Raw genomic sequence first — 24,263 nt, 5'->3', positions numbered from 1 at the left:
CGTCGCCCAAATTAAGGGCGTTCATGGCATTAATGTCTCCCACCTCAAGGGCAGCCCAAGAAGAAGCCGTCCGAGCCGCATGGCCGGCCAAGATGGCGGAGGCGAGCAGCGGGGGATGGGCGTTTATGGCGGGAAAAACCGCCACACCGGAGGAAGGACCGGGACACTCATCGGTCATGAAACTGTCACCCAACAAGGGCGAATCAGACTTTAAGACCCCCGCATCCCCTCTAGAAGCGCCCAAGCGATCAGGGGAGCGACTCTTTGTGCCCTCGCCCTCCGACGCCATCGGCCACGTGGAGATCAATCGGGGAACCCCCTGCCCGCTATAAAAAGGTAAAAATTACCTGCTTTCTGCTCCGAGCTGTAACGACCTGGTGTCCCAGTGAGTAGCTGCAATAAACGTTTAAATAAACGTAGAAATAAACGCCTTTAAGGATGTTCAAAATTTTTTTTTTTTTTTTTTTTAACGGAGCCAGCGGGAGGGGGGAGAAAAGGAGGGACCTGGCGCCACCAGGTTTGCACTTGCTCAAGAAGAGCCCTCAACCCCAGGCACTCAACAAAACCTAAAAATTAGGCTTGGAGGCCTAGCCAGAGCTGCTGCTGTGTGTGACCACCACCTGCTGAGATAGAGAACATACTGAGGAGTTTCCGGCAGCACATGACCACATATAGGGAGGCAAAAGTTTGCTCTCTATCTCCACCTGCTGGTAGATGGACACAACCCACCAGTCTATGGATTGATCAGCATGATGATATGGAAATGTGCATTAAAAAATGCCAGTTGTTCAAAGTCTAGCTACTAAATTTTTGAACTGGCTCCTAGATCCTAAGAAACTTTGTCGAGCCTTGGCTTAAGAATATATGTGACTAACAATGGAAAACACTGCCTTACAAGTTATGTCTTTCTCCATGATCAAGAATGCTAAATTGGTATCAGGTAGCCATTCCCAATCTAATCATTGCCCTGAAGTCCTCATATCATCCCCTTAAAACAACCCACACCAATAGGTGTATTTGTAGAACAGCTCTGTTCAACACCTTCTGCTCCTGACTCGAGAAAACCACCTAAGAAGAGCATCTTCTACCTCCTCAGCTTTTTCCACCCTTTTATGTTTCCTGTGTGGATTTGTATTGTTTTGCCAGTCTTCCAGAAGCTGATATTTCTGCTTCAAGACACGTAAAATTTGTCTGGGATTGACACCATATTCTTTAGCAATAGATGCTTGATTTTGTTTATTTTCTAATTTTTTAAGAACTTCTATTCGTTCAGCCAGTGTTAAAGTCTTACAGTTCCGCTGTGACGACGACGACTCCATTGTACACTCTAACAACATTCTTTCGCTTATTCTGCCTGTGGCAGTTAAAGGGGCGGTAAATTTGAAATCTCTTTGGTTGTCACCCGCCAATCGGCTTCCATATTTCATGCGCACGCTTAAGAGGAGTCTTTCCTGCAGAGGAGCGGTCTTAAACCATGCATATAAGCGAATCTTGCACTTATCAGTGGTGCGCTAAACTGAAGTTTGTCCCCATAGAAATTGATGGCGCCAAAAACGGGACCAAAGTACGGCATGCAGTTAAACAGAGCAGGCACTTATCCGACGTGCACTTAAATGGAGTGCACTGTATTATTATATGGGTGTACGCATCTGTGATACAGATGGTAAGGCCAGTCTCCTTTGTCTAACAAAAGCAGGATATTGCTGATGTGATCATCATGAATTTATACTTGCAAATAAATTCTAAGACAGAATAAGGGACCCCTGTTTTCTTCAGCGTTAGGAAGTATATAGAATAAAATCTACTTCCCCCTTCCTGCAGAGGCACACATACTCAAAAGTTCTTGCCTCAAATTAGAGCAAATCTCTTATTTCCAATAAAACACAACTCTGATTTGAAAGGGATATTTATTCTTGGGGATGACTGAGGAATCTTCAGGCATCATAACTTGAAATCCTCCTTGATTATGCAAAGATCACGTCTAATATTATTAAGGGCCACTGATCTGCAAAGAAAGGCAAGTCTTCCCCCAATACGGATTTGATTTTGCTCCTAGACTAGGACACTAGAAATGGGCTCTGTAGAGTCAAAAAGTTGACTGATGTCAAGTTCAGTTTCTGTGTTTTAAGGCTATGTGGCCTCGATCTCACAGGTTAAGGATGGTAAGGTCATGATTATGAAGCATAAAATCTTTTGTAATACAATCTGTCCCTTGTGAGAGAAAACTTGGATCGCCACATAATTTGTGGAGAATGTACAACATGCAGCAGTGGCCTTTTGTGAGATCCATGGTTTCCTTCACTATACTGCCAAAGTGATCTTCTCCTATATGCAGGTTATTTGCCAATCTGTTGTGTGCATCTTCTCCTAGGCCTAATACCCAGATCTATGCTATTCACATAATCTTATGGAAAAGGCTGTATTAAAATTTTTATTCACAGATCTTACCAGATGTTTACTATATTCACTGCCTGTAGGTGGTAAACTAACAATCTATTCTTGATTACCTGCTGGGAGAAAGTCTGGAAATTTGTAAACTTCTCTGCAACAAAAGTTTGTACGAAGATTATACAAGTGAAGAACTTAGTGCTGTCAAAAAGGTCCAAAACTTGTGGATCTTTTTCTGATGGAAATTATACATGGGACTGTGATTTTAGATTTCTTTTGAACTACCACCGCTGAATATTGATGTAATTAAGCTTTTTCAAATTAAGGAGCTGCTTTCCATTCCCTCACCTATGGGAAGGGTAGTGAGTAGATCTCCCTAAATCTTTATTGGAAGATTTTAGGATTTCATGGACTACACCTTCCATAGTACCTTTACCTTACAATAGGATTCCCAGCATTGGAGCTTTTGACTCTGCAAGGTAACCACTTACTATACATCCTTTTAACATAGGTCGGGAAGGCAAAGTCTTCTGGAAGGAGCCTTACAAAGTGAACATCCAATGCAGTCCATGGAAGAGGGGCCTTCCGAAACAAATGCCTGTGTGATACCAACAACACATGAGCAGAAATGCTTTCTAGGTTCTTCTAGAGTTAGCTAATGCAAACTGTATTCAGTGCATTTAGACAACAACCACATATGGGGCCAATTTTATTTAAAAAAAATTATAACACACAGTTATCACAGCTCAAGGCAAGGCAAGGCACAAATCAACATAAGAAAAAACATACAATACAAAATACATAAAAACCAAATACAAATACTTAAGTCTGCTTACTCATGAATATAAAAAAAAAAAAAAATCAAAAGAATTTTAAAGTTATGTACACAGAACTTGTTTGCAAAAGATGCAGATTTCATAACTGATAAGTTGGGTGCCTCGGATAGCACTCCCTTTTCTCCATTACAAGCCCAGTGTCATTCCTAGGTAATTAGCCAAGAAAGCCAAAAGATTGCTACACAATCTCTTTCGACTGTCTAGCTGCTATGAACCTAATTATGATGTAAAAAATACCCACCTGCAGTGCAGATCGTAAAGACTACTTGAACAGAGTCAAAAAAGAAAAACATGACTAGAAGGGAAACCGAGGCACCAATTGGAAGGAACAGAGCCTGGGTAGAATCAATTGTCTGGATACCTGCAAGAATAAGAAAATACCGGATCACTGGTAATAGTCCAATATACAGCATACTTAGCACCAATCTTCTACTGACCGTATCTCTTCCAAAAAACGTTCCATGTAATACAGTACTAAGTTTTTCTTGTTCATGGGCCGTGTCTGCTACTTTGCTGAATTCACAACAGTGACTACAAAACCAGAATATATAAGATAAGCCATGCTGAGGCAGACCAAGATTCACTGAGCCCAGTATCCTGTTTGACAGTAGCCAGTCTGGGTCACAAGTCACTGGCAAATCCCCCAAAATTACAATACATTTCTCAAAGCTTAATTCAAGGAATAAACAATAGCTTTCCAACGTTACTCAGCTAACAGTTTTTATGGACTTTTCCTCTAGTAACTTATCCAAACCTCTTCTGACCACCACAATTTTAGTTGACTTGACCACATTCTGTGGTATCAGATTCCACAGCTTGATTGCCCTGCATGAAAAAACAAAAAAGAAGAAAAAAACCCCTACCTTCTATGATAAGAACCATAGAAGCCTAACCAGTGTGTCCAATTTCCATATTATTCAAAGGACACCAGCAGGCTTATTTTCGAAAGAGAAGGGGGCCCATCTTCCGACACAAATCGGGAGATGGGCGTCCTCTCAGGGTTGCCCAAATCGGCATAATCGAAAGCCGATTTGGGGCATCCTCAACTGCTTCCCGTCGCGGGCACGACCAAAGTTCACGGGGGCGTGTCAGCACCGTAGCGAAGGCGGGACTGGGGCATGATTAAGAGACGGGCGTCCTCAGCAGATAATGGAAAAAAGAAGGGCGTCCCTGATGAGCATTTGGCCGACTTTACTTGGTCCATTTTTTCTTGCGACCAAGCCCCAAAAAGGTGCCCGAACTGACCAGATGACCACTGGAGGGAATTGGGGATGACCTACCCTTACTCCCCCAGTGGTCACCAACCCCCTCCCACCCTAAAAAAAAAAAAAAAAAAAAACAACATTTTTTTTTGCCAGCCTCAAATGTCATACCCAGCTCCATGACTGCAGTATGCAGGTCCCTGGAGCAGTTTTAGTGGGTGCAGTGCACTTCAGCAAGGCGGACCCAGGCCCACCACCCCCACCACCTGTTACACTTGTAGTGGTAAATGTAAGCCCTCCGAAACCCACTGTAGTGGTGTACAGTTGTGGGGAGTGGGTTTTGGGGGGGCTCAGCACCCAAGGTAAGGGAGCTATGCACCTGGGAGCAATTTCTGAAGTCCACTGCAGTGCCCCCTAGGGTGCCCGGTTGGTGTCCTGGCATATTAGGGGGATCAGTGCACTATGAATGCTGGCTCCTCCCACGGCCAAAGGGCTTGGATTTGGTCGTTTCTGAGAGGGGCGTCCTCGGTTTCCATTATGGCCGAAAAACGGGGATGACCATCTCTAAGGTCGACCTAAATGCTGAGATTTGGGCGTCCCCGACCGTATTATCGAATGAAAGATGGACACCCATCTTGTTTCAATAATACAGGTTTCCCCGCCCCTTCGCAGGGGTCGTCCTGCGAGGACGGCCTCATAAAAACTTGGGCGCCATTCGATTATGCCCCTCCAAGGGGCTCATTTTCAAAGCACTTAGACTTACAAAGTTCCATTAGTTACTATGTATCTCTAAGTCTAAGTGCTTTGAAAATATACCTCAAAGGCTAGCTGACATATGGCTTTTCTTTTACTTTTCAACTAATGATCTTTTGTTTCTTATTCCATACTTTCATGAATTCTGTTAGTGTTTTTTTTCCATCTTCCTGTTCCATATATCTATCGCACTTAAGAATAATTTGCTAATGTTGCTTGAATCTACCCACCTGGATTCCCCTATCATAACCATTTGTTTCTTTTCACTTAAAAATTTGTTTGAGCTTCTTGTAAATTATCTTTATCTTTCAGGTACTTGAATGTATATAATTCCTCTTATCCAGTACACTGTACAAATTTAAGCCTCATCTTATCTCATTAGGATTTTCTCAAGATTCTGCACCATTTTTAGAGCCCTTTTTGTCAGCAAAGATACTTACCTGTAGCAGGTATTCTCAGAGGACAGCAGGCTGATTATTCTCACAGTTGGGTTTGCCAGAGCCTTCTGAGCGACCGCGCGTTCGACTGCACATGCGCCATGCCACTCAGTTCAGTGAAAAGTAAAAAGAGAGATAGAGGAGACAACTCCAGGGGGAGGTAGACAGGTTTGTGAGAATAATCAGCCTGCTGCCCTCGGAGAATACCTGCTACAGGTAGTATCATCGCTTTCTCTGAGGACAAGCAAGCTGCATTCTTCTCTCAGTTGGGGTATCACTAGCATCCAGGCTCACCCAAAACAATAAACATTGGCCAATTGGGCCTCGCAACAGCGAGGACATAGCACAGATTAATCTGAAACTATATACAAACTATCTGAGAGTGCAGCCTGGAACAGAATAAAACAGGCCTAGTGGGGTGGAGTTGGATTCTAAACCCCCAACAGATTCTGCAGCATCGACTGCCCAAACCGACTGTTGCGTCGGGTATCCTGCTCAAGCCGCGACATGGCCCTCCAGTCAGCCCAGCTTGGGTATTAGCGAAAGGAAATGCAACCTGCTAGCCAACTACAGATTGTGCATTTTCCGATGGACACTCCCCTCCTGTTGGGATCAAAAGAAACAAACAACTGGGCGGGCTGTCTGAAGGGCTTCATCCGCTCCACGTAAAAGGCCATGCTCTTTTGCAGTACAAGGTGTGCAAGCTGCTTTTGCCAGGGTGGGCATAAGGACGGGGAAAAAATGTTGGCAAGACAATCAACTGGTTCAGATGGAACTCAGACACCACCTTCGGTAGAAACTTAGGAGGACTACTCTGTTGTGATGAAATTTAGTATAAGGTGCATCTACTACTAAGGCCTGAAGCTCACTGACCCTACGAGCTGAAGTAACAGTCACCAAAAAAACGATCTTCCAGTTCAAGTACTTCAGATGGAAGGAATTCAGTGGCTCAAAAGGAGCTTTCATCAGCTGGGTGAGAATGACGTTGAGATCTCATGACACTAGTGGAGGTTTGACTGGGGGTTTTGACAAAAGCAAACCTCTCATGAAGTGAACTAAAGGCTGTCTAAAGATAGGCTTACCTTCTACACGCTGATAAGCACTAATTGCACTGAGGTGAACCCTTATGGAGTTGGTCTTGAGACCAGACTCTGATAAGTATAGAAGGTATTCAAGCAGAGTCTGTGTACATAACAACATAGTAGATGACGGCAGAAAAAGACCTGCACGGGATCAGGAGATCCAAGATGGCCGCGATCTGCTAAGACGTCCCGTACCTCACTCCTGAGAAGCCGAAGCGTAGAGGAAAAGTAGCGGGCAGAGCTTCCCCGCTTCCGTCTCCTTTGCCGGGTCCTACTGATCGTTTTATGAGGCCGCGGACAATTGTGCAAAATAGCGGAACTCAGCCGACTGGGAACGCCGGCGAACGGGAGATTTTGGCTTCCCCCGGCTTGGAAACAACGTTGAGTCCCACAGCGCGAACTCCGCCTCCCCAACTGCTCGGTGCAAGTTCCTTCCTTTCTGACCCTACAGGATCCCCCTTGGAAGAAGGCACGGGCCCAGAAGAACGTCGGGGTGAAGCGTCCTTTCCAACTGAGGAAGGAATGGAGGGCAGTTTGCCCATAGAACCGCAGCAAAACGAGGGGAGAGGAACTGAGAGACGGAGTGAAGAGAATGAGCAGACTTCAGCAAGGTTTGAATTACCTAAGGAGCTAGTGGTCAAACCAAAAGAAGTAACTTTAGAAGTATTGTGGGATTTGATGTCTAATTTGGGACAAATTTTCCTCAAGCAAACTAATGAGTTTTTACCAAGGGTAAACGTGTTGAAACTGATTTACAAAAAGAGGGAGAGGAGATTAAAGTTTTAAATCAAAAAATTGAAAAAATTGACCAAAGGCTTATGAAAGTGGAAACAATACAAACTACGATTATAAAAGATGTGACAAATCTCAGACAAAAAATGGAGGTCTTTGATAACTTTACTAAGAATAATAATCTGAGATTTGTCAACTTCCCAAGGATACAAACTGTTCTCCCTCTGGAAATGCTGAAATGATATTTTTGTGAAGTTTTGAACATTTTGGAAAAGGATATCCCACCTTTTTCCCCGAGTATATTATGTCCCAGAGAGGAACACTAATCCAGATAATGAAAAACCGTTGGATATTTCTCTTTTGCTTGAGACCTCTGACTCTCAATTGGCGGCTGCCGCTACATTGGTGGCGACAGTCGCATTGACTCCTGATAAGGATTGGATTTTCCGTCTTTTTCCGCAACAAGGAGAAACCCTTTTTGGGTTTTAAAATTATGTTATTTCCTGATGTCTCGAAAGAGACAATTTCTACTCCTTAAGCCTGAAGTATTGAACTTGGGGAGTACCTTTTTTCTTAGATAACCCTGCAAGTGCATAATAAGGCTGGGGGGTAAGAAATATATGTTTACTGAACCTGCTCATGTATCGTTGCTTTTATCCTCAGTTAAACTGGAGAAGCAACACTAAGAAGTTGTACAATTTGTTAGCAGAGAATTATTTCCTTATTCTTTCCTTAGTTATATTTCTCCCCTAGATTTCCTAATATCTTGGATCTCCATTTATGGACTTGAGTGTCTTAGAATTTTGAAAGTGTAATGATTTAATTGCTCTCTCTTTTCTTTTTTTCTTTGGTAAAAATGTTCTTTTGAATGACACTTTTCTAAGCAAGATGTTTCTTGTAAAATTTGATTAAATGAATAAATATATTAAAAAAAAAAAAAAAAAAGACCTGCACGGTCCATCCAGTCTGCTCAACAAGATAACTCATATGTGCTACTTTTTGTGTATACCTTACCTTGATTTGTATCTGTCTTTTTCAGGGCACACAAGACAGAGGATCTACAGCCTTGCTGTCACATCAGACAGCAAATCTCCTCTTACTGGAATAACTCTTCTTAGTGGAATCTTTCCTGGAAGCCAGCAAGACCCAGGAGACACCCTCCAAAAGACCCAAGTAAGCGAACTCTAGGTTCTCAACATCCAGGTCGTGAAAGCCTGAGACTGGAGACTGAGATGTAGAAGCAACCCCTACTTCTGAGTGATGAGGGTCGAAAAACACTCCAATCTCCACGGTTCTTCGGAGGACTCCAGAAGAAGAGGGAACCAAATCTGATGCAGACAATATGTCACAATCAGAATCATGGTTCCGCGGTCTTGCTCGAGTTTCAACAAAGTCTTCCCCACCAGAGGTATGGGAGGATATGCATACAGAAGGCCTGTTCCCCAATGTAGGAGAAAGGCATCTGATGGTAGTCTGTCGTGGGCCTGAAGCCTGGAACAGAACTGAGGGACCTTGTGATTGAGCCGAGTGGCAAAGAGATCCACTGAGAGGGTGCCCCACGCTCGGAAGATCTCGCGGGCTACGCCCATATTCAGCGACCACTCATGAGGTTGCATTACCCTGCTCAGCCTGTCAGCCAGACTGTTTACGCCTGCCAGATAAGTGGCTTGGAGAAACATGCTGTGACGGCGTGACCAAAGCCACATCTGGACGGCTTCCTGACACAGAGGGCGAGATCCAGTGCCCCCTGCTGCTTCTTGGTGTAGTACATTGCAACCTGATTATCTGTTTGAATCAAGATAATTTGGTTGGATAGCCAATCTCTGAAAGCCTTAGTGCATTCCAGATCGCTCGGAGCTCCAGGAGATTGATCTGAAGATCTGTCTCCTAGGGGGACCAGGCTCCCTGAGTGTGAAACCCATCTACATGAGCCCCCCACCCCAGGACAGATGCATCCGTCATCAGCACCTTCTGCAGCTGAGGAATTTGGAATGGGCGTCCCATGGTCAAACTGGATTGAGTTGTCCACCACTGAATGGAATATGTAAAGTCGGTGGACACATGGATGGCATCTTCTAGGTTCCTCGTGGCTTGGTGCCACTGAGAAGCTGGGGTCCATTGAGCAGATCTCATGTGCAGACGTGCCATGGGCGTAACATGAACCGTGGAGGCCATGTGCCCCAAGAGTCTCAACATCTACCTAGCTGTGACTTGCTGAGACACTTGAACCTTGGACACTAGGGACAGAAGGTTGTCTGCCCGGGTCTCGGGGGGATAGGTTAGAACTGCTCGTGTCGAGCAATACTTCAATAAATTCCAATTTCTGAACTGTAGTGAGATGGGACTTGGGAGTAATTTATTACAAACCCTAGTAGCTCCAGCACCTGAACAGTCATCCGCATGTACTCCCAAGCACCGTCCTCTGAGGTGCTCTTCACCAGTCAATCATCGAGATAAGGGAACACATGCACTCCCGGCCTGCGTAGCGATGCTGAAACTACAGTCAGGCATTTTGTGAACACTCAGAGCTGACGCTAGGCCAAAAGGCAGTACGTGGTACTGGAAGTGCTGGATCCCCAGTCAACATCAAAGATACTTCCTGTGAGCTGGAAGTATCAGGATATGAGGATAAGCATCCTTCAAGTGCAGAGAGCATAGCCAATCTTTTTTCTGAATCATCGTTTATCGTTTGTCATTTATTTTTCTACACCGTTACTTAATTGCATACACAAACCAGAACGGTTTACATTCTTTAAAAATACACAAAACTTTAAAATAACCTACAGGAACTCCATTTCTTTGACGGTAAAGCACAGCAAACCAAAAGCATCCATTCTAAGAATAAAAACAACAATAAAACAATCCACTCATAACAAATTTATATGAACAAACATGGTTTTTTTCTGCATATACATTCTGCCCCCGTTTCCCTTTTTTCATCCCAGATTACTTGCAAACAAACGTATTTTGGAATAGGTATGTTTTTAGAAGTTTACGAAACTTAACATACGACTCTTCTAATCTGATTTTTGGAAGGCAGTTCCAGAGAGCAGGAGCTACATAGAAAAAAGCTGAATGTCTAGTAGATTCCCATCTAGCCTTTTTTGGTGATGGAATTATTAACCTATTATCATTTAATGATTGAAGTGTTCGTATAGGTGTATAGGGCAGAATGACTTGCTAAATATTGAGGGGTCAATAAATGTAAAGCTTTAAAAGTCAAAGTAAGAATTTTAAATTTTATTCTGGCTTCAACTGGAAGAGGTGTGATCCTGTCATATTTTGTGGCTCTGTAAATAATACGAGCTGCAGTATTCTGTATCATCTGCAGCCATTTTATATTGATCTTAGTAAGTCCTGCATAGACGATATTACAATAATCCAGACGTGTTGTAATATAAGCATGTGTCAAAGTACATAACGAGGATTTATCAACAGAATTTCTAACAGAGCGCAGTTTTCGCAGGTGACAAATTGATTTCTTTACTGTTTCTGATATTTGTTCATTAAACGTTAAACCTGAGTCAATAATGACTCCTAGATACCTAAAAGATTTCACCGTTGGTATTTGTTTATCGAATAGTGTTGGTATTACAGAGGGAATTGTTTCACAACCTGTGATCCAGGATGTGACAGTCTTTTCAGGATTTAATATCAAATGATGGGAAACCATCCTGAACTTCTCTCGGAATAGGAATTTGTTCAGGGCCCTTAGGTCTAGGATGGGATGCATCCACCCAGCGCTGTGTACATCTAGTAGCGCTTTAGTAGTAGTAGTTTTCGTGTGCACATGGAAGTACCTGGAATAGAATCCCAGCCTTCTTCCCCTGGTGGAACGGGTTTGGCCGCATGGGCCTGTGGAAGGGCGGAGAGTTCCTCTGCAAGTGCTGAGAGCTGAATAAATGAGCTCTCAGTGGGCAATTTAGAGGTTTGGATTCCAGATTTAGGGTGTATCCCAACCGGTTTATCTGAAGAACCCACCGGTCGGAGGTTATGAGAGGCCACCATTGGTGAAAAATCATTAACCTCCCCCCAACCGGCAAATCGCCCGGTACAGACTCTTTTAGGGCGGCTATGCTCTGCTGGAGCCAGTCAAAAACCCATCCCTAGTTTTTGCTGAGGAGCAGCAGGGGCCTTGGGCGCACGCTGTTAACGAGAACAAACGCGCTGGGGCTGAGCCTGAGTAGGCTGGCGAGACACCAGCATGTATCTACGCCAGGAATAGGGAGCACTCCGGGACCCACCAAAATTCCTCTTAGATGAGGAGGTGGTAGCAGAAGGCGCCCGGCAGGAGAGAGAAGCCACAGCATCAGTATGCTTCTTGATCTGGTCAACCAGATCTTCCACTTTCTCTCCAAAAAGACTATCCCTCGGCAAGGAACATCTGCGATCCTCTGCAGAACCGAATGGTCCGGGTCAGAAACACGCAGCCATTAGAATACGCGCATTGCTATACCTCGAGCAGAGATCCTAGATGCCTTGAGCAGAGATCCTAGATGCCTTGAGCAGAGATCCTAGATGCTACATCAAAATTGTCTTAAGCACCCCGGCCAAGAATTTACAACACGCCTTCTGCTGCTTGACCAGCCGGTGAAAGGGATCGGCCTGCTCCACAGGGAGAGTATTGACCAAAGCAGACAGCTGCCACACCGAGTTCCACAAGTGGATGCTCACAAAGAGCCGGTATGACTGAATACGGGCAGCGAGCACGTCGGCCTGATACATCTTTCTCCCAAAAGAATCCAAGGTCCTAACTTCTCTGCCTGGGAGCCAAAGCATAGTCCCTAGAACTCTTGGCTCTCTTGAGAGCGGAGTCCACCACCATGGAGTTATGGGGTAACTGAGACCTCATAAACCCAGGCTCCCCGTGGATCCAGTACTGGGAATCTGTCTTCGGGACAACAGGGACAGAGGGGACGACCAGTTTCGCACAAGGACTTCCTTGATTACCTTAAGCAAAGGAGCTGTCAATGCCTCTCTAGGTGGAGCATCTCAGCCCTGGGCTCATCCTCCACGTCTACGGGGAATGGAATGGCCTGGGCCATTTCTCGCACAAAAGATGAGGAGAGGCTCTCAGGAGGAGACAGTCTCCTTTCAGGTGGAGGGAAAGGTTCAGAGGGAATACCAAAAAACTCATCGGAGGAAAAGTACCTGGGATCTTCCTCTGACTCCCACGAGCATTCTCTCCTAGGTATCAGAGAGCACTTTCCTCAGTAACTTCTGAGACCGAACCCACCTCGACACCAAAGACCTATGGCCTCTATGGCAATGTCGAGGGGCCGACCCCCGCATGACCTGCGGCAAAGCTTCCTCCACCAACATCAATGGGCAGACGACCTGGGTGGCAGCCGATACTGGAGCCACAAGTGGCACAGAGCTCGGGGACCTCACCACGAGTAAAGGGCCAGAGACAGCAACAGCAGCAGGCGATGCAGTAGGCGCAAGCACCCCCGACGCCAATGCAGATGTACGCACCAGTCTCTCCAGAAGCTCTAGAAATAAGGCCCAAATGCGCTCGTAGAGAGCTGCCATCGGAAAAGGCTGCGGGGCCAGTGAAGCAGTCGGTGGCAGCGTCGCCCTGGGGCTCAGGAGCAGGAACCGGGCTGCTGAGAGACCGAAGCATCGGCACCTCTCATATGGAGGGGAAGCGATCCTCCCAGCGTCAACGTTTCTCGGGTGCTGAATCCCTCGGCGCCCCGGACCTCCCGACAACATGCTTCGAAGGGGAACGGTGTTGGTGCTTCTTAGCCTTCGCTCAGCAGCAGCCATGCCTACCTCCACTCCTGACGGCGATGCGTCCCTCAATGTCAATGCTGCCAACCACAGTACCGATGCCGACGAAGGACCACACCGAGCCCCAAAAAGTTTTTCTCTCTGGGCTTCTCGAACCATTTGGGTCCTTTTCTTCATACGAAGACAAAGGGCACAACGAGCTGGGCTATAGTTGGGCCCAAGGCACTGGATACACCAGAAATGGGTATCTGTGCCTGAGATGGTCCGGTTGCATCAAGTACAGCATTTGAAGCTGCTGGGAGTCTGATGACATGGAAGGGAAGATAGCACCGGCTAAATCATGTCTCGGCTGTGCCAAGAAAAAGGGTACAAAAGGAGGGAAGGACCCAGCCGAGCAGCCTAAAAACGGTCGCAACGGAAAATAAAGGAAACTATCGGGGGGGGGGGGGGGGGGGAATAAACTAAAGAAAATAAAGGGACACACTTTTTTTTTTTTTTTTACAAAACGAAGCAAGTGAGAAAAAAAAAAAAAAAGAGGAGAAAATATGGAAAAAAACAAACTCGCTCAAAAATGGTCAAGGCTGTTTCCCGGGCACACAGAGAAGCCACAGAGATGCACTGTAGCTCCTCGCACGGAAGAAAAATAACTGAGGAGCGCGGTGGGTGGGAAGACACTTGGCGCATGTGCAGTCGGACGCGCGACGCGCTCAAAAGGCTCTGGCAAACTTTTTGCTATCTGAAATTACGATTCCCGGGATGGCACAGATCGCCAACCCAACTGTGAGAATAATGCAGCCTACTTGTCCTCTGAGAACGCCTTTATCTCACGTACACGCAAACTATGACTCCATAGGCACAGGCCTGGCCCAGGTTTTTGGCAATAAAGTTGTTAGACTGAGGAAGTCTGTAGCAACTGATTCTAACTTGGTAATCTCAGTTGATTTACCTAAGGTTCAGAATAGTAACAGATGTTTAAGCGGCTGATATAATTTCTAGTATAAAAGAGAAAGTTAATTTACTGGACTTGCGTCCAGTTGTGTGAAAAGAAAATGTGACTTGTGCCTTTGATAACTAATTATGAATTCATCTTTGAGGTTTGGCGTTTAACTCAGTCTTAAGAAACTTTCCCTTTTAGAGGCCTTTTTATTAAGCCACAGTAGGGCTACCATGTGGGTACCACATGCCAAATTGAACATACCGCCAGGGTAGCGTGGGTGCCCAGTAGTAGTTCTGAAGTTGGCGCATGCACTTTCCTGTGGTAGAAAATAATCTACTATAATAAAACTCACCCTCAACGTTCTGAGGACACTGACGTCAGTGAAGCCAAGCTCTGACTTCCTTCAAAATGTTCGAAGGTTCGTGGTGGTGAAGCCACCAAAATCGCTCCGGGCCCCGCCCTCAAGGGCAGAGCAATGGCAGAACAATGAAGGGGTTGGCAGGGAGGGAGGCAGGGAGGTGGGAAATTGCTCCGGGCCCCGCCCTCAAGGGCGGAGCAATGGCAGAACAACGAAGGGGTTGGCAGGGAGGGAGGCAGGGAAGCGGGGGGTGGGAAATCGCTCCGGGCCCCGCCCTCGAGGGCGGAGCAATGGCAGAACGAAGGGGTTGGCAGGGAGGCGGGAAATCGCTCCGGGCCCCACCCTCGCGTCAAACGTCATGACGTTGGGGGCGGAGCAGTGCCAGAACAATGAAGGGGGGTGTTGGCGACGAAAACCTTGCTAGCGCCCGTTTCATTTGCTCTGAAACAGGCTTCTTTTACTAGTTTTCTATATTCTACCATGGAGGAGGATGTTATAATGCTTTTGTATCGCTTTAGTCTTTCCTCATAGGGAAGTCGTCCCATCCCCTTTATCATTTTCATCTCTGTACCTTTTCTTATTCCACTATATTTTTTTTGAGATGCAGTGACCAGAACGCACCCCCCCCCCCCCCCACCGCGTGGTAGAAAATTATTTTCTACCATAGGAAAGTGCATGCGCCAACTTCAGAACTACCGCTGACAACCCGTGCCACTCTGGCAGTATGGTCGATTTGGCACGTGGTACCCACGTGGTAAGCCCTATTGCAGCTTAGTAAAAAGGCCTCTAAAAGAAAAAAAGCGCCAGCTTAAGACTCTTGAGTTAAAACGCCAAACCTCAAAGATGAGTTCATAATTAGTTATCAAAGGCACAAGTAATATTTTCTTCTGACACAACCGGACGCAGGTCCAGTAAATTAACTCTCTCTTTTATACTACAGGAGAGATATGACAGAGGTCTATAAAATAATGAGTGGCATGGAATGGGTAGATGTGAATGGTCAAATTATGTTTCTTACCTGATAATTTTCTTTCCATTAGTCCCGACAGATCAATCCAGAAACTGGTGGGCTATGTCCCTCTGCCAGCAGGTGGAGATCGAGAGAACTTCTGAGGCTCCCTATATGTGGTCATGTGTAGCCACCCAAACTTCAGAATTGTCGATACCAAAGCCAGTGGACCTTCAACGCCCAACTATAGAGTTATTCTCCTGTCTTCAGACAATTTAAACAAACCCTGCCACCGCAAGAAGCAGGAGGAACTTGTACAGCTCTCTGTAATAAAAGATTCGCTTCAACTCCTGTCAAACAATCCTAAACCAAATTGAACAATAACTGCAAACTTGAAACATACACAAAAAAAAACCCAAGATAAGCAGAAATTCCAGGGCGGGACTCTGGATTGATCTGTCAGGACTAATGGAAAGAAAATTATCAGGTAAGAAACAGATCAATCCAGAGACTGGGGGGATGTACCCAAGCAGTTCCTAAGTAGGGCGGAACCCAGAGATCCCAGTTTGCAGAACCGAAGTCCCAAATTCAGTGTCAGCCCTTGCCGCTACATCCAAACGAAAGTGCTTTGAAAAGGTATGCACCGACGACCAAGTTGGCGACCTACAAATCTCCTCAACCTCGACTCCGCCATAGAAGTCGCTTGCGCTCTAGTGGAATGAGCTCGCCGCTGCACCGGTGAATCCTTCCCCGAAGCCATGTACGCTGAAGCAATAGCTTCCTTCACCCGACGCACTAGTGTAGCCTTAGAAGCTTGTTGCCCCTTTTTACGACCTGCAAAAAGCACAAACAGATGATCTGAGCAACAGAAGTCATTCATAACCTCCAAATATCTGATGATAGTCCGCTTCACATCCAGACACCTGAGAGCGCGAAAATCAGGATGGTCTTCTCTCCGAAATGACGGAAGACAAAGTTGGGCAAAAAGGATGGAACTGTCCGCAGAGTGGCCCCTGAATCTGTAAAACGCAGAAATGGATCTCTACAGGACAAAGCCTGAATCTCGGAAACTCTACTGGCCGAAGAGATTGCGACCAAAAACACCGCCTTCAATGTAAAATCCTTGAGCGACAAAAGAGACAGAGGCTCAAAGGGAGGCCGTTGCAAAGCTCGCAGCACTAAACTCAGATTCCAAGTAGGAAACACTGAGTTCTGCGGCGGACGCAGATGATTAACTCCCCGCAAAAAAGCGAACAATATCTGGGTGAGAGGCAAGAGAAGAGCCCCGCAAATGACCCCTGAACACGCCAAAGCTGCCACCTGTACCTTTAGTGAGTTCAGGGACAGCCCTTTCTCGAGGCCCTCCTGCAAAAAAGTCAGGATGTAAGCCACCGAACCCGAAAATGGCGATATCGCTGCTGCCATACACACACAAGACAAGTTTGCCACACTCGCGCATACACCATCAAGGTGGAGCGTTTCCTCACTCGCAGCATAACGGCAATCACCTTGTCCAAATAACCCTTTTTTCTCAAATTCGCCCTTTCAATAGCCATGCCGTAAGACCAAACAGGGATGGATCCTCCATAACGATGGGACCCTGATGCAATAACCCCCGAAATTCAGGCAGCCTCAACGGGCCATCGATCAGAAGGCGAACAAGATCCGTGTACCACGGACACCTGGGCCAATCTGAACCCACTAAAATCACGCGGCCTGGATGTCGAGCTACCTGACCTAAAATCCTGTCCAACATGGGCCACGGCGGAAACAGAGGAGATCTGCCAGAGGTCAAGGCTGAAGAAGTGCATCGATCCCCAGAGCCTGGGGATCCCTGCCTCTACTGAAAAATTGAGGCTCCTTGGCATTGGCTGCGCGCCATGAGGTCCATAGCCGGAACACCCCAACGGCTCGTAATCAAAGCAAACGCCTGATCGGAGAACTGCCACTTCCCTGGATCCAAAACATGCCGACTCAAAGTCCGCCTTGACATTCAACGATCCCGCTATGTGAACCGCCGACAGCTGAGTCAAGTGCTCCTCCGCCCAAAGGCACAGGCACATTGCCTCCCTGGCCAACGGAGCACTCTCGGTGTCCCCCTGGCGGTTGACACAGGCTACCGCTGTTGCATTGTCGGAAAGTACCTGAACAGGTTCCCCTGCTATCACCTCGTGAAAAGCCTGCAATGCTAGATGAATTGCCCTCAGCTCCAACTGATTGGTGGACCAAGCAGCTTCCTCCAGATTCCAAGATCCCTGCACCGTGAGACCCTGGCAATGAGCTCCCCATCCAGAAAGACTGGCATCCATAGTCACTACTACCCAATCTGGGACCACAAGGGGCATCCCCAGGCCCAGTTTGTCGGAACGCAGCCACCAACGCAACCCCAGCTTGACCACCAGTTCCCAGGGAAGACGAACTGTGTAATCCTCCAACACCAGAGACCAACGGCTCAGCAAGGAGTTCTGAAGAGGTCTCACCACCATGATCTCGGAGAAAGTCCTGGGGGCAGTCGCCAACCTGAAAGGAAGAGCCTGAAATTGAAAATGCTGGCCTAAAACCGCAGAAAAAGCGAATGCTACATACCTGTAGAAGGTATTCTCCGAGGACAGCAGGCTGATTGTTCTCACTGATGGGGTGACGTCCACGGCAGCCCCTCCAATCGGAATCTTCACTAGCAAAGTCCTTTGCTAGCCCTCGCGCGCCCGCGCGCACCGCGCATGCGCGGCCGTCTTCCCGCCCGAAACCGGCTCGAGCCGGCCAGTCCAGTATGTAGCAAGACAATACTCTTAAGGGAAGACACAACTCCAAAGGGGAGGCGGGCGGTTTTGTGAGAACAATCAGCCTGCTGTCCTCGGAGAATACCTTCTACAGGTATGTAGCATTCGCTTTCTCCGAGGACAAGCAGGCTGCTTGTTCTCACTGATGGGGTATCCCTAGCCCCCAGGCTCACTCAAAACAACAACCATGGTCAATTGGGCCTCGCAACGGCGAGGACATAACAGAAATTGACCTAAAAAAATTTACCAACTAACTGAGAGTGTAGCCTGGAACAGAACAAACAGGGCCCTCGGGGGGTGGAGTTGGATCCTAAAGCCCAAACAGGTTCTGAAGAACTGACTGCCCGAACCGACTGTCGCGTCGGTATCCTGCTGCAGGCAGTAATGGGATGTGAATGTGTGGACAGAAGCCCACGTCGCAGCTTTGCAAATTTCTTCAATGGAGGCTGACTTCAAGTGGGCTACCGACGCAGCCATGGCTCTAACATTATGAGCCGTGACATGACCCTCAAGAGCCAGCCCCGCCTGGGCGTAAGTGAAGGAAATGCAATCTGCTAGCCAATTGGATATGGTGCGTTTCCCTACAGCCACTCCCCTCCTATTGGGGTCAAAAGAAACAAACAATTGGGCGGACTGTCTGTGGGGCTGTGTCCGCTCCAGGTAGAAGGCCAATGCTCTCTTGCAGTCCAATGTGTGCAGCTGACGTTCAGCAGGGCAGGAATGAGGACGGGGAAAGAATGTTGGCAAGACAATTGACTGGTTCAGATGGAACTCCGACACGACCTTTGGCAGGAACTTAGGGTGAGTGCGGAGGACTACTCTGTTATGATGAAATTTGGTGTAAGGGGCCTGGGCTACCAGGGCCTGAAGCTCACTGACTCTACGAGCTGAAGTAACTGCCACCAAGAAAATGACCTTCCAGGTCAAGTACTTCGGATGGCAGGAATTCAGTGGCTCAAAAGGAGGTTTCATCAGCTGGGTGAGAACGACATTGAGATCCCATGACACTGTAGGAGGCTTGACAGGGGGCTTTGACAAAAGCAAACCTCTCATGAAGCGAACAACTAAAGGCTGTCCTGAGATCGGCTTACCTTCCACATGGTAATGGTATGCACTGATTGCACTAAGATGAACCCTTACGGAGTTGGTCTTAAGACCAGACTCAGACAAGTGCAGAAGGTATTCAAGCAGGGTCTGTGTAGGACAAGAGCGAGGATCTAGGGCCTTGCTGTCACACCAGACGGCAAACCTCCTCCAATGAAAGAAGTAACTTCTCTTAGTGGAGTCTTTCCTGGAAGCAAGCAAGATGCGGGAGACACCCTCTGGCAGACCCAAAGAGGCAAAGTCTACGCCCTCAACATCCAGGCCGTGAGAGCCAGGGACCGGAGGTTGGGATGCAGAAGAGCCCCTTCGTCCTGCGTGATGAGGGTCGGAAAACACTCCAATCTCCACGGTTCTTCGGAGGATAACTCCAGAAGAAGAGGGAACCAGATCTGACGCGGCCAAAAAGGAGCAATCAAGATCATGGTGCCTCGGTCTTGCTTGAGTTTCAACAAAGTCTTCCCCACCAGAGGAATGGGAGGATAAGCATACAGCAGGCCCTCCCCCCAATCGAGGAGGAAGGCATCCGATGCCAGTCTGCCGGTGGCCTGAAGCCTGGAACAGAACTGAGGGACTTTGTGGTTTGCTCGAGATGCGAAGAGATCCACCAAGGGGGTGCCCCACGCTTGGAAGATCTGGCGCACCACTCGGGAGTTGAGCGACCACTCGTGAGGTTGCATAATCCTGCTCAACCTGTCGGCCAGACTGTTGTTCACGCCTGCCAGATATGTGGCTTGGAGCACCATGCCGTTCCGGCGAGCCCAGGTCCACATGCTGACGGCTTCCTGACACAGGGGGCGAGATCCGGTGCCCCCCTGCTTGTTTACATAGTACATGGCAACCTGGTTGTCTGTCTGAATTTGAATAATTTGGTGGGACAGCCGATCTCTGAAAGCCTTCAGAGCGTTCCAGATCGCTCGTAACTCCAGAAGATTGATCTGTAGATCGCGTTCTTGGAGGGACCAGCTTCCTTGGGTGTGAAGCCCATCGACATGAGCTCCCCATCCCAGGAGAGACGCATCCGTGGTCAGCACTTTTTGTGGCTGAGGAATTTGGAAGGGACGTCCCAGAGTCAAATTGGTCCAAATCGTCCACAAATACAGGGATTCGAGAAAACTCGTGGACAGGTGGATCACGTCCTCTAGACCCCCCGCGGCCTGATACCACTGGGAGACTAGGGTCCATTGAGCAGATCTCATGTGAAGGCGGGCCATGGGAGTCACATGAACTGTGGAGGCCATATGGCCCAGCAATCTCAACATCTGCCGAGCTGTGATCTGCTGGGACGCCCGCACCCGGGAGACGAGGGACAACAAGTTGTTGGCTCTCGTCTCTGGGAGATAGGCGCGAGCCGTCCGAGAATCCAGCAGGGCTCCTATGAATTCGAGGTTCTGCACTGGAAGAAGATGGGACTTTGGGTAATTTATCACAAACCCCAGTAGCTCCAGAAGGCGAATAGTCATCTGCATGGACTGCAGGGCTCCTGCCTTGGACGTGTTCTTCACCAGCCAATCGTCGAGATATGGGAACACGTGTACTCCCAGCCTGCGAAGTGCCGCTGCTACCACAGCTAGACACTTTGTGAACACCTGGGCGCAGAGGCGAGCCCAAAGGGTAGCACACAGTACTGGAAGTGGCGTGTGCCCAACTGAAATCGCAGATACTGTCTGTGAGCTGGCAGTATCGGGATATGTGTGTAGGCATCCTTCAAGTCCAGAGAGCATAGCCAATCGTTTTGCTGAATCATGGGGAGAAGGGTGCCCAGGGAAAGCATCCTGAACTTTCTTTTACGAGATATTTGTTCAGGGCCCTTAGGTCTAGGATGGGACGCATCCCCCTGTTTTCTTTTCCACAAGGAAGTACCTGGAATAGAATCCCAGCCCTTCTTGCCCGGATGGCACGGGCTCGACCGCATTGGCGCTGAGAAGGGCGGAGAGTTCCTCTGCAAGTACCCTCTTGTGCTGGAAGCTGTAAGACTGAGCTCCCGGTGGACAATTTGGAGGTTTTGAAGCCAAATTGAGGGTGTATCCCTGCCGGACTATTTGCAGAACCCACTGATCGGAGGTTATGAGAGGCCACCTTTGGTGAAAAGCTTTCAACCTCCCTCCGACTGGCAGGTCGCCCGGCACGGACACTTGGATGTCGGCTATGCTCTGCTGGAGCCAGTCAAAAGCTCGCCCCTTGCTTTTGCTGGGGAGCCGCGGGGCCTTGCTGAGTCGCACGCTGCTGACGAGAGCGAGCGCGCTGGGGCTTAGCCTGGGCCGCAGGCTGTCGGGAAGGAGGATTGTACCTACGCTTGCCAGAAGAGTAGGGAACAGTCTTCCTTCCCCCGAAAAATCGTCTACCTGTAGAGGTAGAAGCTGAAGGCTGCGGCGGGCGAATTTGTCGAATGCGGTGTCCCGCTGGTGGAGAGACTCTACCACCTGTTCGACTTTTTCGCCAAAAATGTTGTCCGCACGGCAAGGCGAGTCCGCAATCCGCTGCTGGATTCTATTCTCCAGGTCGGCGGCACGCAGCCATGAGAGCCTGCGCATCACCACACCTTGAGCAGCGGCCCTGGACGCAACATCAAAAGTGTCATAAACTCCTCTGGCCAGGAATTTTCTGCACGCCTTCAGCTGCCTGACCACCTCCTGAAAAGGCTTGGCTTGCTCAGGGGGAAGAGCATCAACCAAGCCCGCCAACTGCCGCACATTGTTCCGCATGTGTATGCTCGTGTAGAGCTGGTAAGACTGGATCTTGGACACGAGCATAGAGGAATGGTAGGCCTTCCTCCCAAAGGAGTCTAAGGTTCTAGCGTCCTTGCCCGGGGGCGCCGAAGCATGTTCCCTAGAACTCTTAGCCTTCTTTAGGGCCAAATCCACAACTCCAGAGTCGTGAGGCAACTGAGTGCGCATCAGCTCTGGGTCCCCATGGATCCGGTACTGGGACTCGATCTTCTTGGGAATGTGGGGATTAGTTAAGGGTTTCGTCCAGTTCGCAAGCAATGTCTTTTTTAGGACATGGTGCAAGGGAACGGTGGACGCTTCCTTAGGTGGAGAAGGATAGTCCAGGAGCTCAAACATTTCAGCCCTGGGCTCGTCCTCCACAACCACCGGGAAGGGGATGGCCGTAGACATCTCCCGGACAAAGGAAGCAAAAGACAGACTCTCGGGAGGAGAAAGCTGTCTTTCAGGAGAGGGAGTGGGATCAGAAGGAAGACCCTCAGACTCCTCGTCAGAGAAATATCTAGGATCTTCCTCTTCCTCCCACGAGGCCTCACCCTCGGTGTCAGACACAAGTTCACGAACCTGTGTCTGCAACCTCGCCCTGCTCGACTCAGTGGAGCCACGTCCACGATGGGGGCGTCGAGAGGTAGACTCCCTCGCCCGCATCGGCGAAGCTCCCTCCGCCGACGTAGTCGGGGAGCCTTCCTGGGAGGTGGCCGCGGTCGGTACCGGGGGACCTCAACCTGGGCGATGGGCCAGCCGGCGCCACGCTCGACGGTACCGGAGGCGCAAGCACCGCCGGTACCGGAGGGGTAGGGCGCAACAGCTCTCCCAGAATCTCTGGGAGAACGGCCCGGAGGCTCTCGTTTAGAGCGGCTGCAGAGAAAGGCTGTGAGGTCGATGCAGGCGTCGACGTCAGGACCTGTTCCGGGCGAGGAGGCTGTTCCGGGCTGTCCAGAGTGGAGCGCATCGACACCTCTTGGACAGAGGGTGAGCGGTCCTCTCGGTGCCGATGCCTGCTGGGTGCCGAATCCCTCGGCGACCCAGAGCTCTCGGTGCCGACGCGGGGAGGAGACCGGTGTCGATGCTTCTTCGACTTCTTCCGAAGCATGTCACCGGAGCTCCCCGGCACCGACGAGGAGGACGTAGAATCCATCCGTCGCTTCCTCGGGGCCGAGGCCGAAGAAGGTCGGTCTCGGGGGGGCTGTACCGCAGGAGCCCTCAGGGTGGGAGGAGACCCACCCGAAGGCTCACCGCCACCAGCAGGGGAATGGACAGCCCTCACCTGCACTCCTGACGATGCACCACCGTCCGACGACATCAGCAGACAAGGTCCCGGTACCACCGACGTCGATGCAGCTATCCGATGTCTCGGCGCCGATGCAGGGGCCCGATGCCTCGATGCACTCGATGCAAGGGCGGCCGAGGAAGATGGTCTGGACGCTGACGACGTCGATGCACTCGAAGATCCCGGTGCCGATGCCGACGAAGAGCCCGAGAACAAAACGTTCCACTGGGCTAGTCTCGCTACCTGAGTCCGCCTTTGAAGCAGGGAACACAGACTACAGTTCTGAGGGCGGTGCTCGGCCCCCAGACACTGAAGACACGACGAGTGTCGATCAGTGAGCGAGATAACCCGGGCGCACTGGGTGCACTTCTTGAAGCCGCTGGAAGGCTTCGATGTCATGGGCGGAAAAATCACGCCGGCGAAATCAAAGTCCGAAATGACGGAAAAAGAGCACCAAAAACTGTAGAGGGAGAAAAATCTCGACCGAGGCCGAAAAGAGGCCTACCCCGACGACGAAAGAAAACTTATCGGGGCCAAAAGCTAGAAATACGGGGAGGATTGAAACGAAACCCGGTGGAGGGGTTCCGGAGCACTTCCCGAGTACAGGAAAAACTTTTCCGAAGAAAAAACACGTTCAACAATATGGACGCGCGAGGTCGACTCTCCGGGGCTCGACACGGCGAAAAATACGACCGTACCGAGTGCGGACAAAAGAAGACTGGCCGGCTCGAGCCGGTTTCGGGCGGGAAGACGGCCGCGCGGGCGCGCGAGGGCTAGCAAAGGACTTTGCTAGTGAAGATTCCGATTGGAGGGGCTGCCGTGGACGTCACCCCATCAGTGAGAACAAGCAGCCTGCTTGTCCTCGGAGAACGATGATGATGCGGCCACATTGGGATACGTAAATAAGCCGCCTTGATAGCTAGGGAAGTAAGAAACTCTCACGGCTGCACTGCAGCTATGACGCCTTAGATTCTCCAAG

The 24,263-nt window shown here is 49.0% G+C and overlaps 1 protein-coding gene across 1 annotated transcript in view; it reads right to left on the bottom strand.

Moving 5' to 3' along the window:
- The window catches only part of SPPL3 (signal peptide peptidase like 3), a 238,318-nt gene that overhangs the window by 98,765 nt on the left and 115,290 nt on the right, over positions 1 to 24,263 (bottom strand). Inside the window, exon 4 of the mRNA XM_030218725.1 lies at positions 3,466 to 3,585. Coding sequence (XP_030074585.1) covers positions 3,466 to 3,585 — 120 coding nt within the window. The remainder of the gene's footprint in view (positions 1 to 3,465; positions 3,586 to 24,263) is intronic.

This window comes from Microcaecilia unicolor, chromosome 11, assembly GCF_901765095.1.
Source record: "Microcaecilia unicolor chromosome 11, aMicUni1.1, whole genome shotgun sequence".
NCBI lineage: Eukaryota > Metazoa > Chordata > Amphibia > Gymnophiona > Siphonopidae > Microcaecilia > Microcaecilia unicolor.
Note: the sequence above shows the minus strand (reverse complement) of the source record. Positions and strands in the feature narration are given on the sequence as shown.